Source organism: Monodon monoceros, unplaced genomic scaffold (assembly GCF_005190385.1).
Source record: "Monodon monoceros isolate NGI ecotype Baffin Bay Population unplaced genomic scaffold, NGI_Narwhal_1 Super_Scaffold_7, whole genome shotgun sequence".
In the NCBI taxonomy this organism is placed as follows: Eukaryota; Metazoa; Chordata; class Mammalia; order Artiodactyla; family Monodontidae; genus Monodon; species Monodon monoceros.
The window spans coordinates 14,283,494-14,302,272 of record NW_021703784.1 but is presented as its reverse complement, the minus strand read 5'-3'; the positions used below and the strand labels follow the sequence as shown (position 1 = coordinate 14,302,272).

General features: G+C 50.9%; 1 protein-coding gene across 2 annotated transcripts in view; it reads right to left on the bottom strand.

The window, feature by feature from the left end:
• TMPRSS13 (transmembrane serine protease 13) overlaps positions 1–18,779 on the bottom strand; it is a 77,309-nt gene that overhangs the window by 21,153 nt on the left and 37,377 nt on the right. Inside the window, exons 1-2 of one of the 2 annotated variants that reach the window (XM_029209464.1) lie at positions 9,390–9,626; positions 175–409 (exon numbers count right to left, since the gene is read on the bottom strand). In XM_029209464.1, coding sequence (XP_029065297.1) covers positions 175–409; positions 9,390–9,626 — 472 coding nt within the window. Of the gene's footprint in view, positions 1–174; positions 410–9,389; positions 9,627–18,779 lie in introns of those variants that run through there. The other variant, XM_029209465.1, reaches the window with a different exon arrangement.

Below are 18,779 nucleotides of genomic sequence, written 5' to 3'. Positions count from 1 at the left end.
CCCAGGTCCCCCACTGCCCACCGGGACCATCCCCCCTCCTTCCCAGTCATCGTTATTCAAGAGCTAGAGGAGGAGCAGAGAGTGACAACTTGGAGATTCCCCCCCACTGCACCCCACTCCGCCCTTGGACTGCTTCCCTGTTCCTCTTGCCTTCCCTGCAGGAGCCCCCCTTACCTGGGCTCTCCCTGGTGGCCCTGGCAGCTGGTGTGGACCTGGCAGGAGATGCCTCGACAGGTACGGCCCTCACTGGTGTGGCTCTAACAAGGTATACTCTCGCTGGAGACGATGTCATGGAGGCTGACATGGCAGACGATGACCCGCCGGGTGATGACCTGGAAGGTGATACCCGGGCTGGGCATGCACAGGCCAGCGGTGCCCGGGCTGGAGGCGTCCTTGCCGGGGAGGCATCCTGAAAGCAGAGTGAAAGCCATCCCTCAGGCTGCTTCCCACTGCCAACCCACCCAGCTGTCAGCCCTGCTGGGCCAGGAGATAGATGCCCTGGAGCGGGCGGCTAGGGGGTGAACAGACCTCCCAGACAGGGAAGAGAATGTCCAGGGATGGATGAAAGCTCAAAGAGCCTGTGGTACCCTACTCCCTGCAGTCTCTCCCCATCACAGGGACCTGCGGAGGTGGGCAGAGGGCTGTGGGTCATCTGCCTGGGGTATGGGGGCACCTGCTTTGGCTACACATGTCTAGGGACCCTCAGAAAAGAGGTTGCTGGACCGGATCCTCGCTCTGAGGGGGAAGTAACCACCCTTTCTACCCTCTTCACGCCCCTGCATCCCGCCCTTCTGTGTATGTGTGTTATATTATAAAACATCATTCTTACAATGAGCTGTCATCAAAAAGTGTGAAAGCACTACCTAAGGAAAACCCTGACCTGCCTTGTACCCCACTGTTCTCAGTAACACAGGCAGTCACACACACGCGTGCGCGCGCGCGCGCGCGCGCGCACACACACACCCCCCGATGCGTCAGGGAAAAAGGAGAGGCAAGATGAAGGGGAAGGAGGTGACCAAGGTCCTTAACCTTCCTCAGCTGTAGGTGGCGTGATTTTTTCATTTAGATTTAGCAGTTTAATCTGTAGTTACAGAGGACTTATTCCCTGAGCGCTCTATGTATTTACTCACTTGATCTGGAGAACAACCCTGTGAGGTAGGAACTCTTATTATCCCCATTTTGCATCAGGGGAAACAGAGGCAGAGAGATTCAGTAACTTGATCAAACTCTCAGAGTTAGAGTGGCAGAGACAGGATTTGAGCCCAGAAAGTTGGGCTGTGGAGGCCACACTCAACCACCGGGCTTTGCTGCCTCTCTCAGGAGGGATGTGTGAGATAATGCAGTAGTGGCCAGAGCAGGCAACCAGTGAACACCAGTACTGCTCCTTCCTGGAGAGCCCGAGCCTTTGCGTGCACTGAATCTGGGATTGGGAGCTGGTGGGCAGCCAGGGCTGATGGAAAGTCCTTAAGCAGCCTCTACTGGTGGCCCAGCCCTGGTCTGCAGGAACCCCAGTCCCTGTCACCAGATTAGGCATCCTCTCTCCTCCCTCTGCCCTCCCTCACACCATTTCTGCTTTCTAAGCAGAACAGCAGGGGGAGCTGGAAACTGACCTGGCCACATCTGCCCCTCACTATCATTTCTGCTGAACACTGACTGGACACCCAGGAGGGCAGCCGGGGAGCAGCAGGAATGGTGGGGGAAGGGACCTGTGCTCAGGGACCCTGCGCTCTGGGCACAGTCGGCAGGGCTGTGTGGAAGAGACGGGCTCTGGACCTTGGGCACCTCTATTTCTTCCCTCACCTACCACTGTGCTTAAAAGCATTGGACATTAGTAAGCAGCTCGGTTAATAAAAAGTCCTCTTCATTAGAACGTCCGGCTCAAGTGAACACCATCAAACCTGCCAGGCAGGGTGGGGTTTTTTGTTTTTTTTAACTCCATCTTCTAAGAGTCAGAGGTAATCGATCTGGTCACTTCTCCATTTTTCCGGAGGCTGTGGGATGAATTCAAGGAGGGTTGTTGAGTCCCTGACCACACTCAGCTTGCCAGAGGCAGGGACCAGGAGTGACTATCCCAGGGAGTTACTGGGGTTAATTGATGAACATGGGTAAATACACATGAGTCCAGATGCACCAGCCAGCAGAGCAGGGACACACTCGTGTGTGTTTAGGGATATGAAGGGCAGCTGAACCAGAGCTCAGATTTCCCTCTCACCCCTGTTGTCTAGAGACTAGATTTCCACAAAACGAAGACCCGTTAGCCCCTGGCAGCCTCAAGGGGAACAGGACTGGGGTTGCAGCATGGAGAGGGGGTGAGGATATGCTGAAATGTACAATGCATCGGTTCACAGCACTGGCTTTGGAGTCAGGCAGACCTGGGTCCCAATCCTAGTTCTAGAAGTATGACCTTAGACAAGGCACTTAACTTTCCTTTTTCTTTCTCTTAATCTGTAGAACAGGACTAATACTCCTGAGGATTCAATGAGATAAAATAGGAAATCTCTTGCCCGTGCCTGGCACACAGTGGCTGGGCAGGAAACGGTCATTCCTCTCCCCCCTTTGCACTGGCACACCCAATGCCCACCGTGCTAAGATTTAACAGCCCTGAGGCTTGGCCAAAGGTGCCTCTAAAGGCTAAAAGGTGGTGTGAGCTCATCTTGGGAGAAAAGAGGATGCTCAACGAAGGCCAGACTAAGGTCCTTCAACAAGAGGAACAAGCCCAGGCTGTGTAGAGCCCTGTGCTTCCTTCCCACAAGTGGTGGCCCCAGCCTCGGCACCTGAGCGAGACCTTGGCATTGTGGCACCTCAGCTGGCATGCCAGGCCTCCCTCCCTGTTATGCTCACAATGTACATCGTCCCTCACCTCAGGGGAAATTCCCATAACTCAATCCAATAAATATAAATTGATTATATAATTGATATAATTGATTATATAATTAAATATGATTGATTATAGCTCCCAATGTATGGTACTTGAGGGTTTATAATACACCTGCACATCTCTGGCCTCCTGAGGTCATCACTCCATCCCTGAGAGGTTGATATGTTTAGAAGCACATTTTACAGGTGAGGAATCCAAGCCTCAGAGCTCAGATTGCCCAGAATCACATAGTCAGGAACCTGGCCCAAGCCCAGCTGCATCTGAGTCTCCTGTCTTCTTGAGTCAGGAGCAAGAGGCTCCTGGCCCAGTCTTTTCTCTGAACCCTGTGCATGGGATGCTCATTCTGCATCTGTGACGTGGCTTGAGAATCGGGCCCGGGACCTTGCAGGGCTGGGAGTGCCACGGGGAGCCTGGGGGTGGAGCCGAGGCTTCCTGCAGGGATCTTGGTCTTTCCAGTAGGAAACAGGGAACTGAAAGTTTCCAGTGGGAAGCAGGGTTGGGCCCGGTGGCCTGCCAGGACAAGCCTGGTCGTCAGAAGCAGTGGCATCACAGCCCTCCAGTACTCTCAAAGCCAGCTGGCGACTGGGCAAGAGACTTAACCTCTTCACATCTCGGTTTCCTTACCTGTGCGGTGAGCCGGTCACCTTGCTTCATAGCATCGCAGTGATAGGTGATGTATATATAGTAAGACTTGGTGACTGTTAGCTGTGATGGTGGGTGGGTGTTTGTCTATTTGCTTGTTTGCTAAAGACACTGGGCTTGAAATAGAAAAATCTGTGTTCAAATTTGACTACATCCATTCCTAACTGGCTTGGGCAAGTACATTAACCCTTCAGAATCTGTCTCCCCACAGATAAAATGGGAATGATCTTACCTTCTTCCTCCAGATTGACAAGGAATAAATATGAAAGAGGCTGGTTTATAAATGCATATCACCGTAATAATAGGAACAGCCCACTAGGCATTTTACCTGATCCCATTTCAACCTCATAACAGCTCTTTGTGGTTGGTATTATTAACTCCATTTTATAGATTTTGAAACTGAGCTCCAAGGTGGTTAGAACATGCCCAAATTTACATCTCAGGTAAGTGACGGGGCTTGGATTCTATCCAGGCCTACTCAGAGCAAGTTGAGTCTGGCCCAAAATTATCACGAATGCCCACAGTAACTTCCTGCATTTCTTCAGGGCTTACAATTTGCAAAGAGCTTTTACACCCATTATTCCACTTGATTTCTCACAATGCTCCTAGTTAGCAAGCTGGACAGGAGTTATCATCCCCAGTTTCTACACGAGGAAACTGGGGTTCAGAGGGACACAAGAGCATGCCTAAAACCCCAAAAAGGATTAGTGGCCCTGGGACTCTTATCACAAACTTCTGACCTCCCTGGCAAGAGCTCAGGCCCTCCACCTGAGCGGGACCCCATGACCAGCTAGGGTCCTGTCACCCCATCAGCAGGGCCTGAACGAGAGAGAGGGCTGAGAGGTCCACAGGTGGTGGAGGCCCAGAGGAAGATGGGTGGGGAGACCTGGGGGAGGATGGAGGGAACAGGGAGCAGGCAGGCATAGCAGGAAGCCGGGGGCAGCCAGGGAGGCAGGGAGACCTCCTGAGCCTTGCGGGTCCCTCTCCCCAATGCTGGCTCCACCCACAGGTAGGTCCCAACGCGCCCATCCACGGCCTTGGCCGGCAGGAAGTGGGGAGGAGAGCCACCTGGGTCCCTCTTCTCTGAGTCTAGAGGGAGGTGGGACGTGTAAAATGGAACTAACCTGGGGCTCGGTACCCAAGGAGCCAGGTGGAGGGGGTGAGTAGTCTCCAGCCAGACTCTTTCAAACTGTTACCTCTGGGCCTCAGCGGTCCAGCACAAAGTCTTCCCAAGGTTGGGCAGAGTGGGGTGTGGGGATGGAGGGGAAGCTGGCGGGGAGGGGAGAAAGGGTGATACCCAAGAAGGGGCGGGAGGCCCTGGAGGCCCTGGCCTCAGGAGAACGAGCACTGTGGTGTAGGACAGGGTGGGAGACAGGTGGAGAGTTTCTGGCCCCACAGAGCCGGACAAGAGAAGGGCCCTAGTCCCCAAAGTGCCAGATAGAGCTGCCCACGTAGAGAGCTGCAAGGGACAGCAGGACGGAAGCGCAGCGCCAAGACCAGAGGAACACAGCCTCCAGAGTGAGGCCATCTACTCCATCTTCCTGACTCCAAACCATCACACTTCCAGGACGCTGCTGGGAAGAGTTCTCATGTTCTAGGACTACCCGAACAGGAGATTCCACAGCCCTCCTTCTTTACCCGTTTCACAGCCTTCCACCCCACCCTCCTGGAAGTTCTTCCTGACGTCTAACCTACTAGAGCAGGAACTCATTTCCCTTCCTTAATTCTTGGAGATCAACTGCTGAGACTCCAGCATCCCTCCTGGAGGCCTGACCTCTCCCTCAGAGCAGATGTCTTGAGCAGGTGGGGAACAGGCAGGGGAGGAGAATTCTTGCCCAAGGTCCTGAGATACAAGGGACAGAGCCCGGACCAGAACCGGCCTGACTCCTAGCCTTGGCCAGTGAGCAGCAGACCCAGGATTGGAAATCAGGTGACCAAGGCCAGACTCTCCACAACCTGCCTGCAGACCAGAGGCTCCTCGGTCTTCATGGGGACAGGGGGACAGGGGGACAGGGCAGAGCGTGGGTGACTCTGGCCATTTCCCTGGCCTAACATTGCCAGTCATTCTCTGCCTCTCTGCCCCCGCCACCCCTGGCATGGTCTCTGGGGTTACCCCCTGGGCTAATACAGCCATGAACCCTCACTGTGTCATGGACCAGGCCTATACCCCAGGCTGTCACTGATGCCACCTGCCTGTGTCTCTGCAGCTCCCGGGGACCCCTACTCAAAACTCATCCAGTCCCCTCAAGACACTCTGCGGCAGGAGGCAGCGGGCAGGGCAGGGCCCACAGGAAGCCAGCAGCCGATGAGCCGGGGAGAGGCCTGGAAACAGCAGTGCCTGGACTTTCCGGGACAGGAGCTGATAAGGATCATTATTCGCATTTTATACACAAGGAAGGAGAGGCCCAAAATATTTGTGTGCTTTGCTCAAAGTCGCTCAGGTACGTCTTAGAGCAGAAGAGGGACTAAAAGCCGAGTCCCATTGCAGCCGGTCCACTGCCCTCTATACCACAGTTTCCGGGGTAGATTCCCCAGCCCATGGCACCTGGGCCAGTGTTACGGTTTCCTGCGGCAGCTCTGCCCTGGGCCCTTACCTGGTGGGGGATGGGAGTAAGTTAACAAGCCCCCAAGTGGGTCCTACCCTTGGCCTCTCTGGGTCTCCTGCAGGCCTAGCCAGCAGGGCCAGAGAGGAGGGAGCTTCTGCTGTGCTGAGTGATGTCACAGTCACCTCCTGGATCGCTTCACCTCAGTGGTTATGTGGCTCCCGCCATGGACTGTGCCCTGGGCTTTCTGTAGAGACTGTTATTTACCCACAGACGGCAGCCTGATCTCTGGCCCAGATGCACTGTGGGTCACTCAGAGCACCCGGCATTACTGGGAGAAGAACCCTATAATAAAGTCTCACGCTAGGTTTAAGAATGTCCACCTGCAGTGACCTGAACACGTTTTCATGTCTCTCGGGGCCCCCTCAAGTCCAGCACGAGCTGACTGGGCTTCCCTCCTCAGTTCCGGGCCACACTCAGGCTGGGCATACCACAGGCTAGAAGCATCTTGAAAACCCTCTAGTACAGCCCATTTTCCTACTGATGAGGCGATTAAGGCCCAGAAAGGCAATGTGATTTGTCTAAGATCACACAGCCAGCTGGGGGCAGTGCCAAGACCAGAACTCAGATCTTCTGACTGCCGTCCTCAGGCTGCTGCACACCTCCATGCTCTCCCACTGCCTGCCCCTTACCAAGCTCCAACAAGGAAGGACCCCTTGCTAGATTTAGGCCCCGGTGGCAGCATCTCTCTCCCAGTGACCCTGAGAATCAAGGATGTTCAAAGGGTGGCACCCCAGGCCGGCACCCCAGTATTCCAGGCTACGCAGGATGAGGTGCTCCCCAATCCCCACCAGAAGCACAAGCGGTACCAAGAAAGATCAGGAGCCCCCTTTCACAGAACTTAAAAAGCCTCCTTGCCTGTTGGGAGCCTGGGGAAGCCCTGGACCATGGCAGGGGAGCCTGAACTCCCTCCAGTGTGGACTGGACTGGATAGGAGTGGTTCATGCTTCTTTCCATCCTCACTGCCCAGCCCAGGCTTCATTACACCTCCAGGTACACAGGGTTCCGTCCTACCCTCCCCGCTCCCTGGACCCAGAGAAACCGCGCAGATACAGGCCCCCTCAGACCCCACAGGCAGATTTCCCAGCACCTCCTGCCACCCAGCCACCAGCATGCCCCACATACATGCAACGTTAACCTCAGGGACCCCAGTCGGCCTGGAATCAAACTGGGCTCCAGACTAATCAAACTGGGCTCGGGCCAGAGCCCCGAGGCCCCCCTCACCCCAGGCACAGGTGGCTCCAGGGAGCCCTGCTTCTGCTCCTAACCAGCTCCATGACCTTAAGGATAGTCACATTCCTTTCTGGGTCCAACCAAGGAAAAGGCTGAACAATCATCTATTTTCAACCAAGTTTCTACAGAGCATTAGAAGTTCCGTGGAGATGCCTTGGAGGCCAGCTTGTAGGTAAAGAGCTTCGAGTCCTTTACCCCACTTCAAACAGAGCAGATTAACTTTTCAGTTTTATGCAGTGGGTTCCACATAAGATTTCATTTGAACAAAAGAGGCTGCTACTACAAAGAACTTGAAAATTGCAGGCCTGATTGGATGCTAAAGCTCCTTCTAGTTTGTGATGCCTCTTATACACATGAAAAAATGTTGGGGATCCCTATTAGACTAGAATCAAAATACCTTCCTGCTCATTCATTCATTCATTCATTCATCAAATAGCTTAAAGAACATTGAGTACCCCCTGTTGCCAAACAAATAACGTTTGGTTGCCCAGGACCTTGGTGCCTCAGTTTCTCCCCATGCCCCCTCTCTGCCAAGGCTGGGGTGGTAACAGGGCTGCTACATAATGGGGGCCCCATGGACAGTCCTGGGTATTGCTTCCCTATCAGAGGAGCCAGACGCCGCCTGGCATCGCCAAGGCCTCCACTTGGCTGACAAAGCCCTGGGTTCCCTGTGCTGGCATCCCTCCCTGCCTGGCTGGACACTGTCCACCCCCATTGCTGCCATACCGAGAGGAAGCTGTTTTGCCAAAGCAGGACACTTAAGCCAAGTGGCTACTGTTACATCAGTCAGCATTCCCACCCAGCCCCCAGCCTAGAGCCCCGTACACACACTCCCACACATTTCATGCTCACATTTGCCAGGTCACAGGGACAACACAGGGGGAGGCAGGGTGGGCTGGGCCCAGTGTAAGGCTGCTCGGCACCAGTGCCAACATGGAACACAGAGGTTTCAGGTGAGGGCTGCATACCTGCAGGGACAAAGGGCAGGTGCCAGGAATCCTGGGGGTGCCTGCACTTTGGGGTCTAGGGGATAGCAGAGCGACCTGAGCCTACTGGTCTGCCATCTTGGGAACCTGCCCAGCCCCCTCTAAAGATGGTGCCTCATCCTGGACCAGCCCTGGGGCCTCCAGCCATTCTCAAGTGCACAGCATCTGTGGTCTTGGGCTGACTGAAAACCTGCTCCACTTTAAGAAGACCCAGGGCTTCCCTGGTGGTGCAGTGGTTGAGAGTCCACCTGCCGATGCAGGGGACACGGATTCGTGCCCCGGTCCGGGAAGATCCCACGTGCCGCAGAGCGGCTGGGCCCGTGAGCCATGGCTGCTGAGCCTGCGCGTCCGGAGCCTGTGCTCCGCAACGGGAGAGGCCACAACAGTGAGAGGCCCGCGTACCGCAAAAAAAAAACCTTTGGAAACCTTCACATGTATATGACTGGCTTTCCCACAGAGGACACTTAGCTGCTCTCTACCAAAAAACGGAAGAGGAAAGTAATCTTAGTTGTAGCAGAAGGAATCATGGTTAGACATAAGGAAGCACTTTCCAAGCATGAAGATTATTAAGCCTGAAAATAATGACCAAGAGAAGTTTAAAATCCCCTTGAAGATCTTCAACACCACCTTTTCTAAGATGGTTTATGAGTCTAGTGGGAGGGTTACCCCAAGATAACCTTGAAGCCCCGTTAGAATGCTAAGCTTCCATGATTCTCAAACCAGCAAAGTTGTCCCAACAGCACATACGTCCTGGCTGGGGTACTCAGGGGCCACAGAGCGGGAGCCCAGGATTCAGCCACACAGCCCTGGGGTGCTTCCTGACCAGACCCCAGATCCCATCAGCTTCTCCTCCCATGGGGCCCCTTTTAGGAACCATGATAAAAGGAGGCTGCATGATCGTGATCCCCAGTAGCTTCAAACTGGAAAAGGCACATTCAGTTTCCCCTGAAACCGAGGCACACTGCTGCTGCCCCACCTAGCTTCCAGCCCCATCCCTGTTTCCTCAGTGCCAGGAGGTTCTGGCCCAAGCTCCACAGATGCACTCACCAGGTGGCTGTCTCTTTCCATGGTCTCCAGAGGGGTGAAGCCTCCAGGCTCAGCTGATGTTGACGGGAAGATCCATGTTTGGCTTCCCAGGCAGGTAAGGAAAAGGGGGCTGGAGGGCTGAGGGCCAGCCCTCACCAGATGGGCGGGGAAGCCAGTTGGGACATGTGAGGTAATCCTGTGTATGAACAACAGGGCAGGACTAGCCAGACCTGTCCCTCGCCCCTCCTCCAAGGCCATCCTAGTTACTCAGCAAATACCATATACTGGGAAGATAAAGCTACCTTTATTCCCAAAGCTGTCCCCACAGAGTCAGCTGTGGGGAAACCAGGGGTTCCAGACCACCTTTTTTCAAAGGGGGAATCTGGGGAGAAATGGCCCAGGCCTTGGGAGGACAATCTTAGCCATGCCAACCTGGGCCCCTAAAACAGGTGCTTCTGAGCCCTCTGAGGTACGACCCTGTCCCCATAAGGATCGTCCAAGATCAGGGACCAGCGCCTACCCAGGACAGGACAGAGTGAAACTTCATCTCCAAGGACCACATGCCCAAATCCCAAATCAGGGCACGTAGTCTGGCAAAAGGAATTTTTTTCCTGAACTTTGCTTATTTCCACAACAACTCTCAACAAGGAAATTCAAATCAAATGGCTTCTAATTATGCACATAATGAATTGCCTCTATTGAAAATAATAAAATGTTATGAAACAACACATCAAAACCAATGAAAATAAAACATACATATATTGGAATGGAAACCATCCCAAGAAATACTATGCTGACTCATGATTCCCTACCTCTGCCCCAGCCTGTCGAAAGAAATAGTCTAAAGAAACAGAGGAAGCGCTGCTGCGAAGGGAGAGTTAGCACCTCCACGCCCAGCAGAACGGCTGAGGACAGCAGAATGTAAGCTTTGGGAAGAACTTTCCAGCCTCTGAGTATTTGGGGGCATAGAGATCATAGAACTGCAGACCCTTAGAGAGGGAAGGAAGCTCAGAGTTCACCTAGTGATTCAATCTCCTCATTTTACAGATGGAGAAACAGAGAGCCAAGTAGCTGAGGAAACTTCACAAGTCACATCTAACAAACAACAGCGGCAGCAATAATAATAAGGTGCTGGGTGTCCTATGAAATGCTTTACATACAGCAATGCATTTAATTCCTACAGCGATCCTATGCGTCCATCCTTCACTCATCCATTCAACAAGTATTTATTGAGTGCTTATGTCCCTGGCACTGTTCAAAGTACTAGGGACACAGTGAACAAACTCAGCAAAGACCCCCACCCTATGGCAGTAGCATTCGGGTGGGTTGGGGCAAACAAAACGAATTTTAAAAACAGATGTATATGTATAACTGATCCACTTTGTTATAAAGCGGAAACTAACACACCATTGTAAAGCAATTATACCCCAATAAAGATGTTAAAAAAAAAAACAAAAAACAGGTAGACAACAATGGTGACCACCGATGGATGATACAAGTGTAGCAGAAAGTGGAAGGTGCCATAGAGAAAAACAAAGCAGAGAAGAGGATCCAGAGGGCTGGGCAGGCAGAGTTACAATTTGAAACAGGAAGGTCAGGGAGGGGATCACTGACTTGACATTTAAGCAAAGACAAAGGAAGTGACTACTATTCTCTGCATTTACATACAAGAAAACAGGAATTTCTAGCTCGGAGTGGAAACTGCTGGCTCCAAAGGTGTCTTGAAGGAAATGGAATCCAGAGGCAGAAGGATGGTGGGCCCAGGCAGAGACCCTAGGGTTCTCCAATCTTGGGTTATTTGGGGTGTCACTGCCCTGGCTCTCCAAGAGAACTCAGCTTCAGGCCCCATACCGCCCCTCCTCCCGCCACCAGCCTGCCAGGGCAGAGGGACCCCTCCCACGTGGTCATCCAGTCCCTAGGAGACACCGAATTGTGTCCTCAGCACCTCCTCTTCCCTCTTTCCTAGGGAGGCACCCACCCCCCCTCAGGCCACCGGGGACTCTGAGGCTGGAGGCTGACATTGGGCCTTTCCTTCCATAGACCAGACCTGAGGAGCCCCACTCTGTCTCCCAGGCAGACCACTGGCCTCCCAGGGTCACCCTTAGCTTCATTCCCTGAAGGTCCCCCCGTCCTCTGGTAAGAGCTCAGGATTGGGGCTCTGGGCCCGTGGCAGGGGGCGGGGTGGGAAACCCCACCTCGGAGGTAAATGCCAACAATGTGAACTTGGAGGTCTTTAGATTCACCCTCTGGAAGACCATGATGACACAGCCACCCAGAGAATGTGTCTGGCACTGGGGAGGCTCTGAAGAGACGTGGGTTGTATTTCTTGCTCTGTTCCTTGGGTCCATCAGAGGCACAAGTCGTCCCAGGGTTCTTGCTGACCAAACCAGCTGACCCACGTGGAAATGCCCATCAGCCGTCCGTTCAGTTCAATCAGCATTGACAGCTCAGCACCAGGCCCCGCCGTAGCTGTTGGAGGTGAAGGGTGGGGTGAACATGCAATATCCCGTGTTGGGGCTCGGAGACGGGGCCAGGGGACACTGAGGCATGAAGTTCTTTGCTGGTAGTTTTCCTGTTTCCAGAGGGGAAGGTCCTGGGGTGGCACAAGGCCTGGACTCTTCCCCCAACAGAGCTGGCCTTAGTAACCACCTACCCCGGCTTCTGCACCCGGCTCCAGCCTTGCTCTGCCTCTTCCTGTCTCCTTGGAAGGAAGGAGACCCCGTCCGTGCCATCCCTGCATCCCTCTGACTACCCCCTTTCCTTTGCCTCCCCGCCCTCCTCCCTCCAGAGACCTGATCACGACGACTTTCCACCCAGAGGGGAGCAGTGCACTGGGCCCAGGTGTTCATCTGCTCTACCTTTTACCTCCCCTTCAGGGGGGACTCCAGGCTTTTAGTAGCCTGGTCCGTTCCCACCTCTGGGTCATTTCATTTAGGGTGGAGGGAGTTTTACAGAAAATATATCATCCATGCAAACAAGTACATGCCTCAAGGCAGCCCCAAGAGAGTGAGGAGTGACAGAAACCTCACTACTATTTTGAGACTAAACTCCTAGCGCTCTGCTTTCATGGCCGCTCCAGCTGCCACTACCCAGCACCTTGCAAGCTCTTTCCTGGGGCTACAGACCGGGAAACAGGGCTCTTGGCCATTCTAGTCCCACCTGGTTGTCAACAGTCCTGGTTCGTGAGTCCTCCTTCATCAGCCCTACTTGTGAATTTCCTCCCCGCTCCCTCCGCGAAAGCTCTAAGTACCATCCCTCCTGTGTAGCCCACTTCTGAGATTCTCCATCACTCAGAGCTCAACAGAGGGACTTCCCTCCAGGTCTAAGGGAAGCTGGGACACACAGACCACATACTTAGAGGCCAGGCAGAGAGGACACAACAAGCCCACCCTCAAGGGAATAAGTCACCAGGAGAGACCCCCTGGGCCAGGACACCTGCCCCACCCCAGAGCCTGGACTCTTCCCCCAGCCCCTGCTCTCCCCACCCCAGCGCTCTTCCCTGAGCCCAGACCAGCAAGGCTACTGGCTGGGACCCACACCAGGTGCTTGGTTAAGGGTGCTCCCGGATATTATAAAGGGAGGCTGGATAGGGTGGCAGTATTTTTTTTTTTCAAACCCGGAGGAAACAGCTCATGAGCCTAAACGGAGCCCCTCAGCCAGCCTAAGGAAGGCTGGCAGGGGACTCTGCTGGTGGGGCAACTCTGAGGCTCCCCACATCCAGCAGATATGGGGCCTCTTGGCTGAGTAATAGGGACAGGGGAGGGAGGAAGGCCAGCCACACCCAGAAAAGAAAGCTGGGCAGAAAGCCTGAGCTTGGCCAAAGGACCACCTGATGACCCCCCAGCAGGTCAGGGCCTCAGAAAGTCTAGAACCCTCAACCCAGGAGCCAACGTTCCCCTTAGTCATGGAATTTGCTGCCCCATTTGTCTTGTTCAGGACCAACAGGAGGCAGAGAGGGACCAAGCCCTGTTCTTCTCCCCGTAACTATGATAGTTCTGGTTGCATCACCCCAAATCCGTGATTAGATGGGATAAACTACGTAGAAAGCCTCTGGCAGAACCCCAGACACCCTCTGGCACACTCTGGCCACCAGCCCCTTAAACAGTGGGCCATGGGCTGTGAGGAGGGCTGGCCCCGCCCTCCAGGGTGTCCTGGGCCAGGGCAGCCGAGTCCTCTCAGGTGGACCATCTGTGACCCGCCTACCTGGAAGTCACCCAGCTGTGCCCAGATTGGAGTGGAAAATACCACCATCTGGAGACAGTTCTGACTGTTTAGGTGCCACCTGTTTCCAAAGAAGCGTTTGACGCAGTTGCTCTTCCTCGTGATTCGCCCACACCCGTTTTTCTGTATTACCAGTTCCCCTCCCTGCAGAAGTCAAACCCCACTTCAGCATGACAGCCCCTCTCACACTTGAGGGAACAGTTTGCTGACTCTCTGAGTCGGCACTCTGCCCACCTGAACGCACCCAGTTCCTTCACTTGCTCCTGGTGTGGGGTGATGTCAAGTCCTCTTCCCTCCATGGATTTCTCCAAAAGCAGGCCCACGGGCACTATGGCCCCCCTGAAGTGTGGTCCCAGAGCCACTGTCCCCACAGCAATATTTACAGGCTCCTCCTTGAGATAAAACCAACCAGTGGTTCACCAGAACCACCAACTGGGCTGCTGCTAATTTTTCCACAGGACTGAAGCAGCTGCCCAGAGACCAGTGGTGCTGAAAGACAGGTGGGGATTAAGTCCTGCAGAGGCAAACATGGGTCACCTGCACACAGCCACAGCCACATTCAAGTACTCACAGAGTGAGGACAAATGAGACACTGCTGTGACCACGAGACTCCCACATTCAGACAGGAGCATCTCTACTCCCCTCTGATCCATCTGAGAAGGCTTTCTGGAGGAGGAGGTGGGACTCCAGAAGGTGTGAGAGACAGGCAGTAAGACAGCCTGGCACTCTGGGGCTGCCAAGGAGAGTGTGAGAGTCCTCAAAGGAACGTTCAGAGCAGGAAGTGTTGAGTGGTTTGTACAACAGACTTTGAGATCTGTCATGGAATCAGAGCTCTTCAGGCACTCCCTCTGTGTCCTTGGGCAAGTTACTCCCCATCTCAGAATCTCAGTTTCCTTAAAAGGGGATAATGGTTCCTCTCAAATAGAGTATTTATGTCCATTCACTGAAATCATTTGTATAAAACATTTGGCGCAAGGTCTGATACATACTACCCACCAATAAGTAGTAGCCATTGTGAGATGATATAATTTCAAAATTTGGTTGAACAACAGGTAGTGCTCTGAGCAGGTATGGAGAGGGCTAAGACGTATGCTTTGAATTCAAAGCCCGGAGAAAATGGTCCTTTGCTGACAGTTTGGTGGAGAAAGCCCTGGGCTAAGACTCGAGACTGGGCTTTTATTGCTTCTCTGTTATTGCTGAGCAACTTCTCAGGGACACCAGGGCTCAGCTTCCTCATCTCTAAAAAGTGAGGTCCCTTTCAGCTCTGGAGAACCTAATCTCTAAGTAGAGAGACTGGACACAAGAGAAGAGAGTCAGTGAAGGTGACCAGGCAGTCTGGAGATCCTTGCACAAGAGCTGAGGAACAGAGAATCTGACAGAAAGAAATAGAATTACAGTCTGAGAAAGAATAAAACATTGCCAAAGGTTTTGCCCAGGAAGACAGAACAGAAGGGGGGTCAGAACCCAGAGAAAAAGCAAAAACAGGTGCAATGTGCAGTAAATAAGAATTATGAGGAGAAACTACATATTTTTTCATGGTTAAATATAAAAAGAACACCAGGAAATAATAACTCACATTTGCAAAGCACTTGCACGAATATTATTTCACTTTGTCCTCAGAACACAATTGCATTTTGCAACAGGGAGCAAAGAGTCAAATAAATACACTTTCCCCTGTCAACAGCTTATGAAGGATGGAGCTAATGCTCAAATCCACATTCTCTGCTTCCACGTGGATCTACGTTCTTACTATGACAGTGTCTGTTGTAATAAACGGGTATAACGGATCCTCATATTTTTAAATTTTCCAAACGATCAATACACTGTTTTGATAATAAACAGTATAGAATGTTAAATATGTACATCATTGTTAGAACCTTTATCTACATTCTTTACAGTTCAGGGTATTTTAAAAGGAACACTTCCTTTGGATGTAACTCTTTCCCTATAGCTTCACTTCTGCAGCTGCTGCCCATGTGCTTTTATCAGAGCAGACGATAAACGTGAAGGTCACCAAAGGTGAATCCCTGCAGGTCCCCGGATTAATCATTCTGTGTTTTGCCAACTGTCACCAAAAGATAGACATTTATATTGTTTGCTCAGTGAAAGGGAAATGTTATGCATTTTGAGATTTTGGCTTTTAGAATATGGATTATTTTTTAAAAGATACAAAGTTATACAGACTTTAGATAACACGAGAAACTTTAGATTTTTTTTGTTTTGGTAGTATAGTTGATTTACAATGCTGTGTTAGTTTCTGGTGTACGGCAAAGTGATTCAGTTATATATATATATAGTTTTTCAGATTCTTTTCCATTATAGTTTATAACAAGATATTGAATATAGTTCCCTGTGCTATACAGTAGGTCCTTGTTGCTTCTCTATTATATACAGTAGTTTGTATCTGCTAATCCCAAACTCCTAATTTATCCCTCCCTCCCTTTCCCCTTTGGTAACCATAAGTTTGTTTTCTACGTCCGTGAGTCTGAGCATGCAACTACATTATTCCATTTCTCCAACAGGTCATTCAGAATTTGGAAAGAGAACATGAGCCTTTCTGCTTTTTTGGCCCTCAAAAGACTTCTCAGTTTAGAACAAACTAATCTAAAGGAATATGATTTTTTTTTTCTCTATGCACATGGATATTAAGACATTGAATAATCACATTTGTAAAGCACTTTCTCTTCATCTCCTCTAGCCCTTAGGACAGCCCTCCAAAGCAGACAGGACAGGTGATCTCAGGAAAGCCCAGAGAGGCTCCAGGTCCCAAGGCTGGTGGCTTGGCTGGGTCCAGCTGCAGCCGAAATGTCTCCAAGTCTGTGCATTTCACATTAATGGTACACCCCAAACAGGGGCCCTTAATAATTATGATCAACATAAAATTCATGAAGACAAATGCTTCCCTTGAAACTATCTTTATATCCAACCTAGAGCACTGCTTAGGGACAATGCACCTTGACCCAGGTCCAGCCCTGGCTTAGCTCCTTCCCAGAAGTGGAAACTTGGCCAAATCACTTCACTTTAGTCCTCTCAACTGTGATCCAGCAAAGGTAAGATCTGCTCTGCCTGTCCCTTAGGGATCAAATGATATTGTGAGATGGCTCTTGGGAAACGCTGACGTACTCTAAGGATATAGGATGTTATTACTATCAGCTTAAAACTCTGTGTAAACAGATCTCCCTACAGTATGTCTTCCCTCAATGCTTTTGACTGGTAAGATGTGCCTTTTTGTAACACATCAGAATTCAGTTCAGCCTTCCAAGTTTTATAAGTTTATATTGGGTTTATTTTTTCAGCTTTAGTTTTCCCACACTGAGGGGTCCTGATGTTTCTAGCAGTTTCTGATGGAGACCCTTAATCACAGAAGCACTGAATGGAGGCTGTTACACAGAGCAGGACAAGGTTTCCAGCTGATGTTGCCCTGAAAACATCTAGATTCCATCGGCCTTTTGGGCTGAGACTACCCTTTGGACCACGACTACCCTTTGGACCACTCACTGGTAGGCTGTATCCAAAACTGTTTGTAGCACCGTTTAGATCCCTTTCTTGAGTCAAGACAGAAGGCTCAGGGCCCACGACCTTAAAGCTAGTGCATGGATCATTTTGCTGAGATATGTTCCCTTTCACTTACCAAATCAAAGCCCACTCACTCAGTCCCTGAAATCTTGCTTGATTTTTATACATCTGTAAACAATTATTTGCTGTGCGCCTATCGTATACCAGGTACTGCTCAGGCCACTAAAACATAGCAGGGGCAGCCCAGCATCACGCCTGTCGTTATGAAGCTTACCCTTCCGTGAGAGCCTCACTCTCCTCCATCCTCATCCTCCCCACCCTGGGACTTTGCTACCAGAAAAAGAATAGCTAATATGTATTGCACCCTCTTTGTGGACAGTGTCTTAGTTAATTGCCACATCAAACTTATAAATAGATATTTTATACCCATTTTACAGATGAAGAAGCAATCAAGGCTCAAAAAGGATAAGTCATTTGCCCCAAGACCACAAAGCTAGTAAGTGCTGGAAATGGGTTTGAAAACAGCTCTGTTGGACTTCTGAAACTGCTTCTAATGCTACTCTATGCCTCTCTATACAGTCTCCCAACTCACCATCGACTTCAGACATAGAAATATGAATGGTCATTCTGTCTTCCAGAGAATTCATGAAGATTTAAATAAGGTCTGTCCACTCCAAGATTCTTAGAGGATGTTACTTAATTCTTTGTATAGAGAAGTTTCCAATTTTCTCTATGGTTGGTTTTCCATTCTAGGCTAGCTGCTTATCTATATGGCAATATAACATAATGGTTAAGAATGTAAACTAGACTATGGTTTAAAAAAAAAAAAACACCCTAGGGTGAAATTTTGGTCACATTAGTTACAAGTTTACTATCTGAATCTCAGTTTCTCCAGCTGCAAAAGAGAAAATAATACCTATCTGATGGGTTACAATACCCCATTAAATGAGATAAAACGGTAATGTATGTTACCATACAACTTTCTTCTTAATCACAATTTTTTCAATAGTCTTGGATATTGGAACTTTTACCATATTTAGAAAATCTAAAACAAACATTGAAAAATAGCTTCTCTCTAGTTGGATTAAGATGTGTGTGATGGGAAAAACTCAGTGTTCCTCCTATATTTCTCCATTACTACCTTACCCACAACACCCTGACACCAGACGGTGGGTTTTTTTCCCCACACCAAGCAATTCTGTGACACCAGATGAATGTCCTACAATTTAACTCAATTCTGTCACATCCCACGAGACTGCCTCCCAACTTCAGAGGCCACTGCAAGTAGTAGGAGCCCAGCTTACCTACCAGTTTTGTCCAACTTAACTACAAATTGGAGATTCTCATGACCTCCACCCCCTTGGATTCAATTATTTGCTAGAACAGCTCGCAGAACTCAGGGAAGCACTTACACTTACCACTTTATTAAAAGATATGATAAAGGACACAGCTGAACAGCTAGATGAAGAGATACATAGGTGAGGTCTGGGAGGGTAGGAGCTTCTGTCTCTGTAGAGTCCTACGCCTCCCAGTATATGGATGTGTTCACCAACCTGGAAGCTCCCTGAGGCCCACACTATTGGGATTTTATGGAGGCTTCCTCATGTAGCCATGATCAATGATCAACCCCATTTCCAGCCCCTCTGCCCTCATTAGGGCATGGGGGCTGTGAGG